The sequence below is a fragment of the Rhincodon typus genome, chromosome 32 (genome assembly GCF_021869965.1).
Source record: "Rhincodon typus isolate 14 chromosome 32, sRhiTyp1.1, whole genome shotgun sequence".
Lineage (NCBI taxonomy): Eukaryota > Metazoa > Chordata > Chondrichthyes > Orectolobiformes > Rhincodontidae > Rhincodon > Rhincodon typus.
In genome coordinates this window covers 566,079-586,826 of record NC_063363.1, presented here as the reverse complement: position 1 = coordinate 586,826, position 20,748 = coordinate 566,079, and the positions used below count along the sequence as shown (strand labels likewise).

The window sequence follows — 20,748 nt, the reverse complement described above, 5'->3', positions numbered from 1 at the left end:
TTTTCTGAAGAAGGGTCCAGACCCGAAACGTCAGCTTTCCTGCTCCTCTGATGCTGCCTGGCCTGCTGTGTTCATCCAGCTCCACACCTTGTTATCTCAGACTCCAGCATCAGCAGTTCCTACTATCTCTGAATGTTCCCTGTAAGTTGCGTGCATACAAGGCTAAGTACCAGGAAAAAAAACAACCTGCACACACCTTCCAGTCATCTATGCACTGAACGGCCTATGAAGGAATTCTCCCCAGATATCCATGTAGGATGTTCATGAGGGCCGCGTATGGATGCCGTGTGAATTCCAGGATCCTCCTCTTGCCAGATTAAAGCCTTGTCCTTTTACTCAGCCATGCAATTGTTTTCAGCTCCAGACAAATTTTAAAAACTTGGCTGTCAAAGCAGGCACTGGGAAGGGGAAGAAGCCAGGTCACATCACATTCAATCAGGGCCTCAGGTCGAAGGCTGTAGGAACAGAGTTTCAGAGTCCTGGGGAGTTTACAGTTTTCTCATCAGTGACCAGGAGGATCAGGCATAAGGTCCAAGAAGCAGATAGCCATTCAAGAACAAAGTTACATTTCAATCTCATGTTTTAAATCTTTGTTTTCTTGGTAAGTTTAAAGTATGTCCCGTTGAAAATCAGATGAGTCTTCAAGCTCCTTAAAAAAAGAAATCTTATGCACATTTCAAAAGAGAATGGCTTTCCAAGATCATCAAAACCAAAATGCCATCTTCAACACAGAAGCAGAACATATGAATTGGTGAAATTTGTACTTACCATGAAACGGATGATATTGAATGCACTATTTGCTCGAAAGGAAATGCTGGAGGTAGTTCAGCACTAAGGAAAAGGGGCTGAATCAGAAATAGATGACTTAAAGTGGCATTTGAGCAGATGTGCACACAGAAGCTGCTATTTGTTTATGAAATAAAAACAAAGGTGGAATTTTATGAGTGCTCACCAAAACAAAAGGAGATTGAGAGGTGAGGGTAGAAGTTACGGAGAGGAAAAGACCAATTCTGATATGGTGAAAGCTCTCATTGATAATGTTGTACTTGCAGTAAAGATGAATGCTTTTGGTGCAAAACATTCAGAATCACATAGCATATTTCACACCAGTTGCTGAGAGCTGGCACAGCAAAAATTACACCTTTGACTTTTTAGGGTGTATTAGTTTTGTTATACAGAGTTAGGAGAAAAATTACCGTGTGCAGATCTGTAATTGTGAAGTAATGTAAATGCATGCTTTTAATCATTAATAAACAAACTTTAAAAAAATTGCTGTATGGCTACTGTGCAATGAATGCAGTGTGCTGCTTAGACTACTTCGGGTTCCACAGAAGGCCCTGAAAAATTAGAGAGAATTCTAATGCCAGGCCAGTCACCTGAGTCGACCAGAAAACTGGTTCCATCATTATTAAGTGTTCACTTATGAAGACAGCCGTGGAGGCTGTAAAATGGTCTTGGGCAGTTAGGGATGGAATTAACATTGAAGTCCAAGGTATTTTATCATTGCAAGTCTTCTCAACTTATTTATTCTTTTGGTAACTTTCTCAGTTTTCTATCTTTGACATCTTTGTCCTTTCTGCTCACTTTGTTTTGAATGCTGCAGTTTCTTTCCTCTCTTACTGGAATGTTTGCTTAGATCCGACTGTCCCCTAAGGCCTTACTTCAATTTATAGGAGGTATGGACTTGCCTATAGGAATCGGCTTTTATGTTAAGGTGCCAAATTACACGTCTGTTTCTCATATCTCCTGCTTTCTGATCTCTCCCTGAAACTCTTGTCTGTCTACCTGAACTTGCCATTTGTTTCTCTATTTATTGCTCTCTTTCATGATTAAGTTTTTTTTTGAAAATTGAGAGCAGAGGTACACTATGTAGTTCCTTGAATCTGTTTCGCCATTCAAAAAGATCATGGCTAAATGTCCACTTCAGCTCCACATTTCCAGTATATCTCCATATCCTTTCATCCTCTTAGGGTATAGACATGTATTTATCTCATTAAGTCCATGATACAAAATTCCCAAGGTTCGCAGCTCTCTAAGTGAAGTCTCCAACCCTCAAACTCCTCTTGATCACCACTAAATGGCTTATCTTGACACTGTCGCCCAGCTAAGGCTCTCGAGGCAGGAAAAACAGCTTGTCAACATCAGTCCTGTCAAACCTGCTACATCTCAATGGAGTCACCTAATTTATCCTTCTAGATCAGCCTCTCCATCTCTCATCCTTGAAATCAATTTAGTGAACACACCTCGTAGAGCAACTGTATCCTTCCATAGGTACGGAGCCTAGAACAGTACCCAGTGCTGTGGTGGGGTTTGGGGGATGTGGTCTTGCCAAAGCCTTATATTTGGAGCAAGATTTCCTTATTCTTCCAATCCTCTCCCCTTGCAATAAAATCTAATGTTTCATTGCTCTACCATTTGTTTGCTGTACCTCCATGTTGACTTTTCTGATTCATAACAAGGTGACTTCACTGTAATACTAATTTATTCCATATCCTTCACCATGACATTGAGATTACAAACAGTCTTGCCCCACAATGTTCATTGTAGTTCATTGTGATATAGTCTACATTCTCTCCTTTTTTTTAATCCTACCTAGCTTTGTATTATCAGGAAACTGAATTACATTGTGCTTTGCACCCTCAACTGAGTATTTTTTACTGAGTTCAAGTTCCAAATCAGCCATGGTGGAATTAGAATGCTTGCCCCTTAAATATTAGTATAGGTTCCTAGATTACTCCTCCAGTGACATTGTCATTATGCCATCACCTCTCCTGGTGTGCCCTTAGCTGAGCCATTGATATTAATTGTCAACAGCTGAGACTCAAGCACTGATTCTTGTAACACCCCACTAGGTATAGCCTGTCAATCTCAAGATGACTTATTTATTCTTACTGTTTGTTTCCTTTCCATTAACAAGCTTCAATTAATGCTGAAATATTATCGCCAATTCTTGGGGTCCTAATGTTTTGTAACAGCTGCTTGTGTGTCATCTTTTTGAATGTCTTATAAAAATCTGTACATCCAGTATTATCCTTTATCCAGTCTGCTAGTTACACCTCATAAAGCTGAAACAGATTTGTCCATCATTATGCTCTTTCATAATACCACATTGATTCTGTCTAATTATGACTTTTTCAAAGCGCTTTGTTGCCACATCTTCAGTGATAGATTCTAGCATTTTCACAGCTATTGATGTCAGAGTAGTTTGTACCTTATATAGTTTCTTGTTATCTCCTTTTCTTAAATGACAGATTACATTTGCTAATTTCCAATCTACAAATAGTGCATTGCACAGATATCTGCTTTTCTCTACTCCTTCTGAACCAGATGTCCTCATGAGTGAGACAGTCATTTTTTAAACAGGGATTCTGATGCTTTAGCTAACTCCTTACCTAAGAATTTTGAAGGAGAAACTCTTCAAATATTCTCCAGTGAATTTACATTCTGCCATGGTTCTTCAGTTGTTTTTTATATCTACGTTCATGTTTTTCCATCTTTGCACAGGCCATAAGAAAGCGCCAGCTGACTAATCACATTGTTATCAGTGAATTGATTCTACCACTTCCTGCAGAGGGACTGAACGTGACTTGTAATGGCAGCAACGAACATGGGAGTAAGACTCACAACTCCGTAGTACATAGAGGTAAGAGTCTAATCACAGTTCATCTAGGATTGGATTGAAGTGTTAACACCAACAAAGTGAAGCATTTCTCTGAAAATGACCCTGTGAATTTTCTCTTCTCGGCACTGTTAGGGGTCTCACTTGTGCTGAATCTTAGTTTTGTCGGTGCTGGTTACTCACAGCTCCTCACCCAGATGACTATCTTAATGTGTAAACCTAGATAATAACTTTCAGTAGATTGCACAACCAAAGGAAGCATCACACCAGAGCTAATCCTGTTTACATCCGATAGCTACTCGTTCACTCTTTCAGAAGTATTACTGATTGGGAATTGGGAGTAAGACTGGAAGGTGGAATTCTTCACCAATCTTGGGGAAGAATCAGGGTGTAAAAGGTACTTGTAATGTGGTTAGGGTTTTTGCCTAGGGATTCCTAATTTTTCTAAGGCTGTACCTGTCCTGGGAGTGTTTGATGGAGACAGTGTACAAGTATTGAAACTTGGACAATACCTGTTCTGGAAGTGTTAGCTACCAAATGTTTTGTGTCTGCAACCCCATTTTTAGGCTTGAAAATTATCATGACCCCTCAATGAGAACTGAGTGCAGGAGGGCAGCTGCACAGCTGTTATAACTGAGTCAGATCTTCATGGCCACCATTGCTGCCTCAAAGCTCACAACCCCAGAATTTCAGCTCCACCTTGCTACTTGATGTTGTAGGACCTTTACTTTGTAACCCCGCACTGTATCTGTCCTGGGATTGTTTGATGGGCACAGAGTAAAGGAGCTTCACTCTGTATCTAAATCTGTGCTATCCCAATCCTGGAAGTGCTTGATGGGGACTGTAGAGGGAGCTGTACTCTAAATTTAACCCTGTGTTGCACCTGTCCTGGGAGTGTTTGATGGGGACATGTAGAGGGATCTTTACACTGTATCTAACTCCATGCTGTACCTGTCTTGGGGGTGGTTGATGGGGACAGTTAGAGTGAGCTTCACTCTATCTAATCCTGCATAGTACCTTCCCTGGGAGTGTTTAATGGCGACAAGGCTTTATTCTGTATCTAACCACATGTTGTATCTGCCTGGGAAATGCTTCATGGCATATATTCTCTGTAACCTACACACTGCATTCTCTGCCATTTTCAAACAATAATTCTGTGTGTGAAAAGTCAATAAAGTGCTCCTTTCCCCACCCTTCCTGCTTCTTTTTTTAGGTACACCGTGGGGTCACTTAATGATTCTTTATTTCCTCGTTTTCAGAGTCAATGGCAATTTCAACAAAAGGGCCTCCTATTGCTGGTAAGAATCAGCTAATGTGAACCACTTTATCACGCAATACTGATTAATTCATAGAATCATAGAGCTGTACAGCACAGAAATAGACCCTTCGGTCCAATTCGTCTGTGCTGACCAGATATCCTAAATTAATCTAGACCCATTTGCCAGCAATTGACCCATAAACTCCTAAACCCTTCCTATTCATGTACCCTTCCAGATGCCTTTTAAGTGTTGTAATTGTACCAACCTCCACCACTTCCTCTGGCAGCTCATTGCATACACGCACCACCCTCTGCGTGAAAAAATTGCCCCTAAGGTCCCTTTTAAATCTTATCCCTCTCACCTTAAACCGATGCAAGATACTTGTAAAGATTTATCCTTAGAACAGATGGTTGTTCCATTTCCCGAGATCTCATTAAAATCACCTCAATTTGCTTGGATTGTATATTAAGCTTCTGAATTAATATATTAGCACTGTGATTAGAATAATGATGGAGGTCTTGGAGCTGAGAATAGTGTGAGTCCAGGATCTGTTTTTGGAAACTAATGATATATCACACTAAAGGTGAATTGAATTTTTTTTCTATACTTTCTTTCTCTATCCTTCACAGAGTTGGTTTTTAACCTCTTTCTTTGCTTTTGAAATAGAACTTGATGTGCTTGCCCCTAAAATCTCAATGAAATCCTATTCGTAAATGGTTTGAATATACTCTGTTTAGGCTTGTAGCAAAAACGATAGTTGATTCAACCACTCAACCCAAAGCAAAATTCACAATACATCCACACAGCACAACTATACAATGTTGCTAAGTTGGGTATAGTATTTGTGGTTTGGAAGGCCAGACGTTAGAACTTGTTTGTAAAATGATAAGGGAAAGAGTGTGTGGTTCATTTAAAAGATGTGTGTTTTCTAGGCTTGCAGGCAGCAGCAGATGCACAGAGTTCTTGAAATTGAAACATTTTATCAGAAGGCTATACTGTTAACAGGAAAGCAACATTTTTACCAAGACAACAGGTTTTTGAATTTAGCCGATTAATTTAAACCAGGCCCTAGATACCAAAACCCTATTAAATTTAAATCTAATGGTGTTGACAGCCTAGGACCAATCCTGTTTTAAGAAATTGATAGGTATAAAAAAAGAGGTTATTTGAAAATCGGGGTGATAACAAACTTCCGTGTTAAGAGAACAGCTCTCAACAGCCATCAGCTCTAAAGAAAGAGAACATCACTGGCTCTCAGAAAATCTATAAGATCTTAGAGTAAGCACCATCTAAATAAAGATACTATGGCACTCTTAGTTAATATTCTTGAAACAAGAATTCAATGGAGAAAGGTGTTCCTGAATGGAAAACAGTGGAGAAGGCAAAAAACCTTCCAGAAAACTTAACCCGGCTGTAATTTCAAGAGACTAAATTTTAATGTATTTTTTTCTTATTACTTTAGTTTATATAAGTGAGACTTGTATTTATTGGAACAGCATACCATTAGAATTTTGTTTTATTTGGGAATAGTTAGTAGTTAAAGGGGGAATTGTTCAGTTTGTTGGTAGTTTTGTTAATTTGTTCACTGTTAGAGTTAGATAAATAAATTGTTACTTGTTTATAAAATGATTATCAGGGAGTTCATTCCATTTAACCATCTCCTCCATAACCACAAAGAGAAAGAGGACTAAAGGAAAACCTACAATAATGAATTATTTTAAAAATGACATTAATTCACATAAATTAGAATCCAGTAAATCAATGTCCAGTGAAGTTTTAAAGTTGACTAATCTGGCAGAATTTCTCCTTGTAGGAGTTTAAAAACAGGTAGATTGCTGTGCCTTCCACTGCAATGTATTTCTTGCAGGCTGGGAAACGGGTTCATTTCTTTGCAAAATACAGAATTATTTCCAGAAATCATACTTCAAGTGAGGTAGAGACTAGTGTAGGCATCAGCTATGCCTGGAACTGCTTTGTGTGCTCTCTTCTGGTATAGAAACCACATTGATGAAATAAGGCAAAGCTGTCTCATTAAAGTTGATTTTTAAAAAGCAGCAGTTTCAGTCACATGACTCCAGCTCTGGGTTGAGGCACTCTGCAAATAATACAGATGAACTAGAGAGGCCATCAGTACCACCTCATACATAGTGTGTTTCCGTGGTTTCTTTTGTTCTGAACTGGCTGAGGTAGCTTTTTTGTCCAGCTTTCTTAGTGTTGGCTTTCCTAGAATGTCTATACAATGTAAGGAGTGTGACATTTCATGAAGGTGATATAAACTCAGATCTATTGTTAGACAACTAGCAGGAGATTGTTTGTTAGTAATCTGTACAGTGTTTCACTTTACTGTTCAATGCTTGTTATTGGACACCATCATGATAGCATATTTGTTTCATCTTACCCTGAGTGAGAAACTGACAATCTGACATGAGCAAGAAAGTGTCTTATTTCCAACAAATTCTGCTAGAGTCAAATTGAGAAATCAAATGACTGGAATAATTGGACGGCTGTACGGTAGTATAACCTCAGCAAAGGATACAAGCATTACCTACCATTGTTTTAGACATGTATCACAACAGATCTATGATACAGCTTCACCTTTGTTTTGTTCATTCAGTGAAATTTATAAAATATCTCTGGCTCAGGATGCTATCAGAATCTCAAACTGCTCTAACTAATTTGCTGAGATTTTTTAAAGAGATAACAGGTTTGATGAATGCATTGCAGTTGATGTGATATGTGATATGCATAGACTTTTATAGACTTTACAGTGCCACACAACAGATGTGTGAGCAAATTAAAAGTAAAAGGAATAGTCACATCACAGATACAAAAATTGGCTGAGCAACAGGAAAGAGCATGGTGGTTTTTAGGTTAGAGGAAAGTTTGTAGTAGCATTCCTAATGGATTAATGTTGGACCCCAATCTTTTCCTGATATATATTAATGAAAAGTCAATAAAGTGTTTCTTTCCCCACAGCACCCTTTCTGCTTTTATTTTTAATGTACACTGTGGGGTCACTTAATGATTCTTTATTTCCTCCTTTTCAGAGTCAATGGCAGTTTCTACAAAAGGGCCTCATATTGCTGGTAAGAATCAGTTAATGTGAACCATATCAAACAATACTGATTCGTTCATAGAATCATAAGAACATAAGATCTAGGAGCAGGAGTAGGCCATCCGGCCCCTCAAGCCTGACCCACCATTTAATAAGATCATGGCTGATCTTTTTGAGACTCAGCTCCACTTACCTGCCCATTCACCATAACCCTTAATTCCTTTACTGTTCAAAAATTTATCTAGCCTTAAAAACATTCAGCGAGGTAGCTTCAACCGCTTCACTGGGCAGGGAATTCCACAGATTCACAACCCTTTGGGTGAAGACGTTCCTCCTGACCTCAGTCCTACATCTGCTTCCCTTTATTTTGAGGCGATGCCCTCTATTCCTAGTTTCACCTGCTAGCGGAAACAACCTCCCTGCCTCCACCTTTATCTATTTCCTTCATAATCTTATATGTTTCTATAAGATCTCCCCTCATTCTTCTGAATTCCAATGAGTATAATCCCAGTCTACTCAGTCTCTCCTCATAATCCAACCCTCTCAACTCTGGAATCAACCAAGTGAATCTCCTCTGTACCCCCTCCAGTGCTAGTATATCTCTTCTCGAGTAAGGAGACCAAAACTACACACAGTACTCCAGGTGTGGCCTCACCAGGACCCTATACAGCTGCAGCATAGCCTCCCTGTTTTTAAACTCCATCCCTCTAGCAATGGCAGACAAAATTCCATTTGCCTTTTTAATTACCTGCTGCACCTGCAATCCTACTTTTAGCGATTCATGCACAAGGACACCCAAGTCCCTCTGCACAGCAGCGTGCTGCAATTTTTTACCATTTAAAACATAGTCCATTTTGCTGTTATTCCTACCAAAATGGATGACCTCACACTTATCAACATTGTACTCCATCTGCCAGACCTTTGCCCACTCACTTAGACTATCTATATCCCTCTGCAGACTTTCAGTGTCTTCTGCACACTTTGCTCTACCACTCACCTTAGTGTCATCTGCAAATTTTGACACACCACACTTAGTTCCCAACTCCAAATCATCTATGTAAATTGTAAACAATTGTGGTCCCAACACTGATCCCTGAGGCACACCACTAACCACTGACCGCCAACCAGAAAAACACCCATTTACCCCTACTCTTTGCTTTCTACTGGTCAACCAATCCTCTATCCAGCCAGTACATTACCTGTAATACCATGCAACTTTACCTTATGTAGCAGCCTTTGGTGTGGCACCTTTTCAAATGCCTTCTGGAAATCCAGATACACCACATCCACAGACTCCCTATTGTCCACCATGCAAGTAATGTCCTCAAAGAATTCCACCAAATTAGTTAAACACGACCTACCCTTCATGAACCCATGCTGGGTGTTCCCAATGGGACAATTTATATGCAGATGTCTTGCTATTTCTTCCTTAATGATAGCTTCAAGCATTTTCCCCACTACCGAAGTTAAGCTAACTGGCCTATAGTTACATGCTTTTTGTCTACTTCCTTTTCTAAACAGTGTCAAAGAGTCCATGATCTAGACTTTAATGCAAAGGACATAATTTCGAAGTTTGAGGATGATAAAAGAAAACTCATAGGAGAGTGTAGAACTTCAAAAGGACATAATTAGTGGAATGAGTGGATATGTAGCAGGTGAAGTTCCACAGAAAGAAATGTGAAGTGATCCATTTTGGTAGGAAGAGCGAGGAGAGAAAAGGGTACAATAGCAGAAGCACCTGGATGTGTATAGCATGAGATTCTTGAGTAGCATGAATAAGTCATTAAATGTGGCAGGACAGGTGGACAGAACAGTTAGTAAGGAATATAGAATTCTAGAATTTAAAGAATAGGGGCACAGAGCAAGAACTGGAGCAGACCATTGAGTCTTCTCTGCCTCTCAATAAGATCACGGCTGTTCAATGACCTAAAACCATATGTTTGCTTTGGCCTACATCCCATGCTTAATAAAAATTGTCTAGCTCAGATTATAAATTTAACAATTGAATGAGCATCGGCTGCCATTTAAGGAAGAAAATTCCAAATCTCCACTATCCTTTGCATGCAGAAATCCTTTCTATCATCTCTTCTGAATGGCTTGGCCCTAGTTCTTTAACTATGTTTCTCGTTCTAGAATCTTCAACCGGTAGAAATTTTTTATTTTTATCTGCTCTGTCTTTCCCTGTTAATATCCTGAAGACTTCAGTTGGATCACCCTTTAACCTTCTAAATTATAGAGAATAAAGGCCTAATTTGTTTAATCTCCCCTGATAACTTAACCCCTGAAATCCAGGTATCATCCTTGTGAGCCTGCATTTAATTCCTTCCAGGGCTAAAACATCCTTCCTAAGATGTGGTGCCCAGATCTGCTCACAGTATTGTAAGTGGGGTCTAACTAGGGTTTTGTATAACTGCAGCATAACGTCTGCCTCCTTATACTGCAGGCCTTTAGAAATGAAGAACAGCATTCTGTTAGCCTGCACGACTATTCTCTGTTCCTGTGTGGGGCATGTTAAACAGCTGTCTACCTGAACCCCCAAATCTCATTGGACATCGACAGCATTTAACTTTGTGCATTCTAAGAGAAAAATACCCTGATCTATTCTTTACCGAAATAGTCCAGCGATAATACCACTAGACCATCTGCTAATCTAGAGACCCAGATAATGTTCGGGGGACCTGGGTTCGACTCCCACCACAGCAGATGGTGGAATTTGAATTCAATAAATATCTGGAATTAAGAGTCGAACGATGACCATGAATCCATTATCAATTGTTGGAAAAACCCACCTGGTTCACTAATGTCCTTTAGGGAAGGAAACTGCCATCCTTACCTGGTCTGGTCTACATGTGACTCCAGACCCACAACAATGTGGTTGACTCTTAACTGCCCTCTGGGCAATTAGGGATGGACAATAAATGCTGCCTAGCCAGCGACGCCCTCATCCCGTGAATGAATTTTTTTAAAAATTCGCTTATAATTAAAATCCATCTGCCACAGCTTTGCCTTTCACCTAATTTATCAGTATCCTGTTGTAATTTTATATTGTCATCAACAGGGTCCACAATGCTGCCCTTTTTTTTGGTCAGGAAATTTGGATATTTGTCATTTTATGCCATTATCCAAGTCGATAATGAATATTGTGAATAATTGAGGCCCCAACACAGATCACTGTGGGACACCATTACTCACATCCTGCCAATTTGAGTACTTATCCATTATTCCAACTGTTTTCCTGCCGCTCAAACAATTTCCTATTCATGTTAGTAACTTGCCCTCAATTCCATGGGCTTCCATCTGAGCTAACAGTGTCTTGTGTGGGACTTTATCACAAGCCTTCTGGAAGTCCTTATAAACAAAATACCTTTGTCCACCACCTTTTGTCAGCTCTTCAAAAAAACTGAGGTTTGTCAGGTATGAATCCTGACTCTTCTTAAATCCATGCTGGCTCTCTCTGACTAAATGAATTTTTTTATTGAGATGATCAGTTACCTTGGTCTTGATTTATAGACCCTAGATTTCCCCAGCACAGATGTTAGGCTAACTGGTGTCTAATTAGCTGGTTTCCCTCTGTCACCCTTCTTAAAGAGCAGAGGGATATGAGCAAATTTCCAAGAACAAGGGTAGGATGGTTATACTGAACCTGTATAACATTCTAGGTCAACCTCAGCTAGACTGATAGGTCCAGTTCTGGCTGTCACACTTTCACAAGTATTTGTCAACATATGGGTATAAAAGGATCCCTAGGATGGTTCCATGGATGAAGAACTAAAGTTATGAATGAAAACTGGAGAAGTTAGGACTACTTTTCCCCAAGACTTGAAGCACGAGAGGTGATTTGACGGTAGTATTCAACAATCACGAGTGATCGGGACATAGTACATAGGGAGAAACTGTTTGTGTACAGTTTCTGTATTCCTTATTTAAAAATGGATATAAATGTCATAGAAACAGTTGACAGAGCAGGTTCACCTGGATGGGGCTAGTGCTTATCTTATTGGAAAAGGTTGGTCAAGTATCCCTTGAGTTCAGGGGGATACAGGATCCTATTCACACACAAGATCCTGAGAAAACTTAACAGGGTATATCCTGAAAAGGATATTTCCCTTGAGGGAGAGAGTAGAACTACAGAACATGATTTATTTTAAGAAAAGGGTCTTCCATTTTTGATCAAGAAGAAAAATGATTTCCCTGAGGGCCATAAGTCTTTGCTTAAAGGTGGCAGTGTCACATTCAACTGAAACATTCCACCCTCGGGCGACTGTGTGGAGTTTGCACATTCTCCCTGTGTCTCAGTGGGTTTCTTCCCACAGTCCAAAGATGTTGGGGCTATGTGGATTGGCCAAAATAAATTGCCCATAGTGTTCAGGGATGTGTAAATTAGGGGGATGGGTCTGGTTGGAATGCTCTGAGGGTCAGTGTGGACTTGTTGGGTCGAAGGGCCTGTTTCCTCACTGTAGGGATTCTATGATCTATGAAGGAGGTTATCTCGGAGTAGAATGGGACCTTGATCAGATGGGCAAATGAGCCAGAGTGGCAGATGAAGTTTAATTTAGACAAATGTGAGGTGTTGAATTTTGCTAAAGCAAATCAGGGCAGGACTTATACACTTCATGGTCTTGGGGGTGGGGGTTAACGTTGCCAAACAAAGAGAGGTTGGGACTCAGGTTCATAGTTTCTTGAAAGTGGAGTCACAAGTAGACAGCATAGTGAAGACAGCTTTTGGTACGTGACTTAATTGGTCAGTGCATTGAGTATAGTTGGGAGGTCATGTTGTGTCTGTACAGGATATTGGTTCGTCCATTTTGGAATACTGCATTCTATTCTGGTCTTCCTGCTATAGGAAAGATGTTACTGTGAAATTGAAAGCAAGAAAAGGATGTTGCGAGGTTTGAGCTATAGGGAGAGGATGAATAGGCTGGGGCTATTGTCCCTGGAGCATCAGAGGCTGAGGGGTGACCTTATAAAGGTTTATGAAATCATGACAGGCATAGATAGGGTGAATAGCCAAGGTGTTTTTCTCAGGGTAGGGGAGTCCAAAACTAGATGACATGGGTTTAAAGGTGAGAGGGGAAAGATTTAAATGGAACGGAGGGCAGTGTTTTCATGCAGGGGGTGCTGTGTGTATGGAACGAGGTGCCAGAGGAAGTAGTGGAGACTGGTATAATTACAACATTTAAAAGGCATCTGGATGGGTATATGAACAGGAAGGGTTTAGAGGGATATGGGCCAAATGCTGGCAATTGGAACTAGATTAATTTAGGATATCTGGTCAGGGTTGGACAAGTTAGACCAAAGGATGTGTTTCTGTGCTGTACAATTCTACACAGAGTCTAATATCACAAATACTTCCTCTTGTATTGAGCATCATTGATAACAACCAACAAAGAGTCAAGGACATGATTAGACATGATTGACTGACTGAACAGAGGTTCAAACGTCAGCAATCAGAAAACAAGAGTCTCCTCCATTATTAAGGAGCTGCAGTGTTTTGTGGGGAGAATCAGCTGGTTCTCTGTCAGCAACCTGTACCTCATCCAGTCTTCTGTTTATCCAGGGAAGACTCAGAGAGGGAGCAGCGGTGGAATGTTGATAGTCGTCATCATTGTGTGCATCATTCTTCTTGCCTTCCTGGGTGCTGTCCTGTACTTCCTGTACAAAAAAGGAAAGATCCCCTGTGGCCGTTCAGGGAAACAAGACATGTGAGTCTCCAGGCTTTCCTAAGAGGGTGGATGTGAGAGCAAGAATTTATTTGTAGGAGTGTGTATGTGAAAGGATGCATGTGAGAATGTGTTGTCACTACCCACTGGGGTAGTGCAGTGGAAATCAAGCCACACTATTCGAGTTGTTGTGAAATATGAAAAAATGTAGTCAAACTATCCAAAGTCCCTGATTAGCTGACTGACAATATCAGGTTTCTGAACTTAACGAGAAAAGAATTTTATTATGAACAAATTGTCTTTTTAATCAATAGCAAAAGGGAAATAGGAATTGCTGTCTTAACTCATACTCTACCCATTCTTAAATTCCTCCTTTCTATGTTTTTTTTGTATCTGTCTGTCAGTAACAGTGGAAAAGGGAAAAATAAATTGGGAAAACATAACTTGATTGCACCTGTCTCAACCACAGGAAGTGGTGAGTTGTTTCTTCCACAAAAACAAAATCAAGCAGGAATGTGAGTTGTGTGTAGAAGGCGAAGACATCGCTGTGCTTTAGAGAAGTTGAGTGAGTGGACAAACGCATGGCAGGACAGTTCAAAGTGGCTCCTGTGAAGTTATACACTTCAGTGTAAAGAACAGAAGAGTGTTACTAAAATGTAATATGTTGGGAAGTGTGGATGTACAAAGGGATTGGGTACTTTTGTATACCAGTTAATGAAAGTAGACAGACAGGTGCAGCAAGCAATGAGGAAGCCAAATGGTACATTGGCCTTCATTGCAGAGGATTTGAGTTCAGAAATAGGGGTGTCTTACTGCAGTTTTATAAAGCCTCAGTGAGACCTTACCTGAAAAAATTGTATGCAATTTCGGTCTCCCTCCCTAAGAAAGGATTTACTTGCCATAGAGGGAGTGCAATGCAGTTTCAATAGGCTGATACCAAGGATGGCAGGACTGTCTTATGAAGAGAGATTGATTAATTGGGCTTATATTTACAAGTTTAGAAGGATGAAAGGAGATCTGATTGAAATGTATAAGATTTTAACAGGGCTGGATGGACTAAACCCAAGGAAGTTTTTTTTTCCCCTGGTTGGGGAGTCTAGAAGCAGGGGACACAGTCTCAGGCTACAGGAGGTTAATTTAGGACTAAGATGAGGAAAGATTTCTTCACTCAAAGGGTAGGGAACCCAAAGTTTTCTCCACCACAGAAGGCTGTGGAAGTCTAGTCACTGAATATACTGAAGAAAGAGAGATAAATTTCTAGAGTTTAAAGGCATCAAAGGATAAGTGAAGAAAGCAGGAATCTATTGAATGGCGGAATAGGTTCAAAGGCCGTGTGGACTCTTGTGCTCCACATTTCTATGTTGCAGTTTGTTCCCATTCCTTTTAGTTCTTTGGTTGTTGACACAAGGTTGTTTGCACACTGATGTTCAGTCTTTCATTCATTGACAAAATAAATTCTTGACCAATGTGTTTTATTCCTCCTTCAACAGGGATTTTTGAAAGGATGGTAAGTGGAGGAGACTTTCTGGTACCTCCGCACAAGAAAGACAGAAAAAGGTTTTTTTTGCAGACGAAAGGTTTCTCTGCTGCACTGGCCCCAAGAGTCTCCTGGCTAACAGCCAATCAAAATATGGTTGTCAAGCTGTTAATTATTTTTAAAATTGCAGCCATTTCTTTGCATAGTCCCCTTGGTTTAAAGTAGTTTTTTTTTTAAATTCAGTCTTAAAAGTAGAAGGAAATAAATAAATATAGTCTTTACAGAATGTGTGTCTGAGAAAGAAACAGTGAGTATGAGTGATATACATGTGTATGAAAGAGACTGTGTGGCAATAAACTAATTTTATGTATATATGTTGCAAATATGATCTAAACTTGTACATATTCATGTTTCACGTTGCTCCTCACTCTGCACAGTATTCAATTGTAACCAGTGTCCTGATGGCAGGCCATCGATAAATTAACAAGCAATTTTGTTTAGCACACGGACAGATGGTCAGGACGATGTTGTTGTAGAAGTTAAAAATGACCAGAAGGCTCCAGAAGAGACAGTACTTCTACAAGGCGTTAATGGAGAGAAGAAGTTGCCCACTGACCAGGTTAGGGAACTAAAATACCTCTGCATACTTTTGAGGAATCTCGTAACAAACTGGCTTTGTATAAGCATATGCAATCATTTCAGACCTTGACATTTTTTGATAGTACATTGTTATTTTGGCAAGAATGTCAATTTTGCCCATCTCCAATTGTTCTTGAACAGAGAATGGCTTGGAAGCCATTGCAGAAAGCATTTAAGAGTCAAACCAAATTTGTGGATCTAAATGCAGGCCAGACCAGAAGGCAAATTTCCTTCTCTAACGTATACTCATGAATTAGATAGGTTTTACAACAATGATATTCTCAGTAATTATGACAGTGAAACTAGTTTTCAATTCCACATTTAATGATTTGAACTTACCATAGCAGCTAGTGGAATTTATGCGATCCATGATCCAGATATGACCCAGCATGTGTATCCAGTCAGAATCTGTACTGTGTGCAGGTGTATGCACCAGATCTGAGTCATTACCTAAGGAGGTGTTGCTACTGATTACAGCAAATTAATTACCAATATTCAATAAAAATGAAGGTACCTGTATAATGGTTAGCAATGAGGATCATGTACACTTAGGTTTACATTGACATCTTGCTGTTCTATGATGGCTCAAAAGCTTTAGAATCAAGCACAGGGCTGGTCTCAGTATGAATTTCCCAAAATAAAATGGTTTAAAATCCTTTCTGATCAACTCAAAATCCTGTGTGTTCTTTTTGGTGGCTGTCCTTTTTTTAAAACCAGATTCTCCTCCCTGTTTTCTGTATGGTGAGGAACAATTCAGAATATTTTGCCTATTGAGATCTTCTCAACATTTCAAGGAATCACACAAATCTATGCCACAAATAGACCTTAAGCAAAGAACTCTCAGGATTTGGAGCAAAGGCAAGAAAATGGAGTTGAGGTGCTGATCAACTACAATCCCTTTGTTCTATTGTCATGTCACAGTATATTTCTGACAGTCCAGCAGTAATACTTTGTTAATATGTTGTATTGTTTTGTTCTTTTTCTGGAGTGAAGAGAGATGAAGCAATATGCAAACCAGTGGAATGAAGACAAGTAACCACAGTGCTCCCAGCCTAACCAGACCACACGGATTATGACAGTGACATGAATTGTTTTTGCCTTTAGAAACGCTGCACATGCTCCTACACTGAAGCAGTTTCAACAATGCTGGAGCCTTTCTTTCACTGGAAACCACTGAACACTTTACTGAAATGACCATATGGCCTGTTGATCCCACTAATATTTCCACTGTCAAACTGGTTCCTGATGTTATTATTTCTGTTTGATCTCTGCAATTGCATATTACCTCTTAGCTGTATATTTCTGCTCAAGTTATATATTGTCACATCAGCAGTTACAGAATACAAAATGCCTTTCCAGGCTTCATCCCCTTCACACGATTGAAAAGAAAATTCATGTCACTTTTCTTTACAATTCTTAGAAATTCCGATTAAACACAGCAATTTATAAATTGAACATTTTGATCAAGAATGTGTATTAAAAAGCATCCAGATTACAAAGTGTTGTTCAAAGAGGAAATTCTCAGGACTGTGCTAGCATGGTTCTAACTAGTTGCAGACAGGTATTTGCATAAAACACACCATGACTTGGACTAAGTCATTTCATTAGTTGTATAATTGACATTAGGAAACATGATGTGGCACATTTGTACATATTTTAATCAATATCCCCACCTCTCATCAGGAGAATTAGTTATGTGTTAAAAAAAGTATTTTTGTAGATTTCAGCTGCAGTCTGTACTCAGCACTCATTTGGCTGGACGAACTTCAGTCAGTGATAGAGAGCGATAGGGTTACGGGTAAGCGGGGGTTTTAATTCTTAGTTCTTTGCAGTAGAAACATCAACATTAGTAAGATCAGGAATCTAAGTAAATCAACAGAATCCAAAAATGGTTTGATTGAATGGATTTTCTGTTAGAAACGCTGACCACATATTGAAAATGATATTTACTCTCTGCTAAGTCCAAACCAAATGCACTGCACAATAGGTAATTTTAACTACACTTCAACATCAATAGTTCTCCCCTAAATGGAGCTTCCAGAAATAATGATTTGGTTGCAGTGCAGAATTTACATCATCACCAAACCTTCATTCATTTACAAGCACAAGTCCTCACCAACATAAAACCTTGGTTTCTTTCTGGTAGGACACATGCTCCATTGAAAATAATCCTAATTCATTTTCAAATTAGTAATCTGTTTTCCCTTTCATGATCACTTCATCCTTAAAGGAAACATCATGTTTATTGTTGGATAAACTGCTGACTAGGAAAGCATATACTTTCCTCTATGACAATGAAGTTAAAAGAATGCTAGCTTCTGTTTCTCACTCCACTGTTCTGGTGAGTATTTCCAGCATTTTGTGTTTGTAATTGCCGTAAGGGAGCAGAACGCATGGGGTGTGGAATGGAAATTCTCCTTTTTAATGTCCAGGATATGTTTCTGCAAACTTGGGAGCTCAGCCAGCTCCACACCAAAGCACCAAGGCTAGATGATTGCATTCTGTCCAGTTGCCTATAAGCCTGGGTGTTGGTTCTTAGTTTAGTTTATAAAGAATTTGCATGTTGTTAAATCAGAGGACACCTTTTAGTCCTGTTTCTTTTGCAGGCTGTCTGCAGCAGTCAACACCACTGAAAATTCTCTCAGCCTTCAACTTGCCCACTTACAGAACAATTTGGCTTACTTTATATTTTGCAAATACTAATTTTTTTTAGCTAATTGACATGAGCGGCAACATTAAAAGCAGCAACTAACAAAAGTCTCACTCAGTGGCCAAGGCATTGGCCTGTAGTTAGATTGCATGAAATGTTAGACCCTAGTGCACAGAAAGGGCAATGTTTCCTGTCATATGCTTGGTGTATAGCTCCAACTATAGAAAGTTAAATTACCAGAATTTTTTTATTTGTAGAGATAAGTTGTTGAGTGGTGTGGGAAATTAAATGTGGGAATAATTTCCTTCAAAGATTTTTTTTGAAGGATGTGGATTCCCAAGAACTTAGAGCTTTGGTTTATCTTTCTGATAATCCCAGCGCTGCTCATCTCTGGTACTGACAGCATCATACATGTCAGAAGATCCCAGTTCAAATGAAGACCAGTTACTATTCTACAACTTTTAATATTAATTCCATTATTGGTATACTGATCTGCCTTCCCCCACCATGCAGATTACTGCATTCCATTTGCTTCCTTTCCTGCCTATATTTGAGAGCTTTTGAACTGTACAGTCAATGGAAAACTCCCACACAATTTCATTATCAGAATGAGTAGTAGGTGGGAAATAAAATAAAAACACAAGTGCTAGCAAAACACTTTCTCCACAAGTGTTGCCAGACTTGTGGCATTTCTCTAACACTTTTATTTTTATTTCAGATCTCCAGCATCTGCAATACTCTTATTGAATGATGGGAATCTTTACTAAAGTCCTCAAATGGTGATCATAGCATCACAAAAATCTAAGACCCCTCTCTAAGAAGCTGGTCTGACTGCCAAAAGTTTAATATTGCATTTGAGGATGAAAGAGAGCATTATAATGATGTAGAGCATCACTGTAGAATGAGCTGTGTCTCACTCACATTGCCATTGCTGCAGTTAATTGGCCACCTCTGACTGACTCATTCGGAAGGGAGGCCTATAAGCATATTAACACATCGCCGTGCTAAAGTTACTTGCTTGTTTGTTATTTATGTTGAAATTTTAACAACGTTGAGACAGAGGCTGAAGCTGCGGCTGGATCTTTTAATATACGCAAAATTAGTTTAAAATTATATTGTACACTGATTTGAACTGTTGCAGATTTGGTGTAATGCCACAAAGTGTTTCATGTAACTAGAGTGAAGCCCATTAACTAGAAAGCAACTTTTTGGTCAAATGATGTTGGGACTAGAAAAGTTAAACGATGTGGGCAGCTGGGTAGGCAGTTCTTGGAGTCAATGAAACAACAGTAGTTACCTCATTCTTGAGTGGCTGAATATCCTGACAGACAGTACCAAGTACCACCCACCATTACACATTTCCTGATTGGTGAAAATAGTGTGCCCACCACGTCATAGGGATACCTCAAAGATCTGCAATCACCTCACTCTTTTAGAGCTTAAGGTTTTTTTTCTATTCATGAGTGTCACTCGTTAGGCCAGCATTTACTGACCATCCCTAGCTGCCCAGATGTTAGTTAAGCGTCAATCACATTGCTGTGGGTCCAGAGTCACATGAAGGCCAGAGCAGGTAAGGTCAGTAAGGGCGACAGTTTGCTTCTCTAAATGGACATTAGTGAACTGGGTATGTTTTTCTGACATTCAGCAATGGTTTCATGATCATCCCTAGACTCGTAATTCCACATTATTTTTATTGAATTCAAATTCCATTATCTGGGTCTCTGGATTAATAGTCTAGTGATAATACCACTAGGCCATTTCCTTCACTATTGGGTCAGTTCATTATTGGGCCTAAAATCCACAGATGTTACAGCCTTACTTTTGGCTTGAAACTACTGACAACACTAATTAAGGTATTAAGCTGAACTAAGTGTGTCTGTACATTATTTTGTACAAGATCAGTTCTGAAGCTACCATTACTGACTCATAGCGTATATACAAGTTGCTCTAAACTACACTTTTGAGGCTCCTCTGCAAGTACACGACCAGTGTCGGGATCAGTCACGTGTCCTAAAGTTACCTGCACAGCCTCATTCCATTGAAGTACTTTGTCTTATGTAAATTTGAAATAAAAACTGTGACTGACTTTTTTATGACTTGCAAAGAAAATGCTAAATAAAATAATGTTGCAAATACCTGACATGATTTGTTGCACTCTGCAATCTCTAAACATTCTAATGGATATAATATAAATCAAGTTTCTTTTTAATGTACATGGACTATAATAGACAATAAATGGACCAAAGAGCTGGATGTCGAACCTTGTCAAGTCAGTATCATCATTCCTGCCCTTCCTTTCTCTTATCTCCAATAATAATAATCCTTTCCAAAATGCAGTTCAGAGATAAGATTTATTCTTGGACATGTCATCTGCTTTATAATTCCAAGA

At 39.4% G+C, this 20,748-nt stretch overlaps 1 protein-coding gene across 4 annotated transcripts in view; it reads left to right on the top strand.

The window, feature by feature from the left end:
• The window catches only part of LOC109922634 (cell surface glycoprotein MUC18), a 166,501-nt gene extending 146,002 nt beyond the window's left edge, over positions 1–20,499 (top strand). For 2 of the 4 annotated variants that reach the window (XM_020522679.2, XM_048615643.1), the window contains 6 exons: positions 3,505–3,643; positions 4,879–4,917; positions 7,926–7,964; positions 13,491–13,635; positions 15,572–15,689; positions 16,703–20,499. In XM_020522679.2, coding sequence (XP_020378268.1) covers positions 3,505–3,643; positions 4,879–4,917; positions 7,926–7,964; positions 13,491–13,635; positions 15,572–15,689; positions 16,703–16,735 — 513 coding nt within the window. In that variant the 3' untranslated portion in view covers positions 16,736–20,499. Of the gene's footprint in view, positions 1–3,504; positions 3,644–4,878; positions 4,918–7,925; positions 7,965–13,490; positions 13,636–15,571; positions 15,690–16,697 lie in introns of all 4 variants that reach the window. The other 2 variants (XM_020522685.2, XM_020522691.2) reach the window with 2 other exon arrangements.
• The last annotated feature ends 249 nt before the right edge of the window (positions 20,500–20,748 follow it).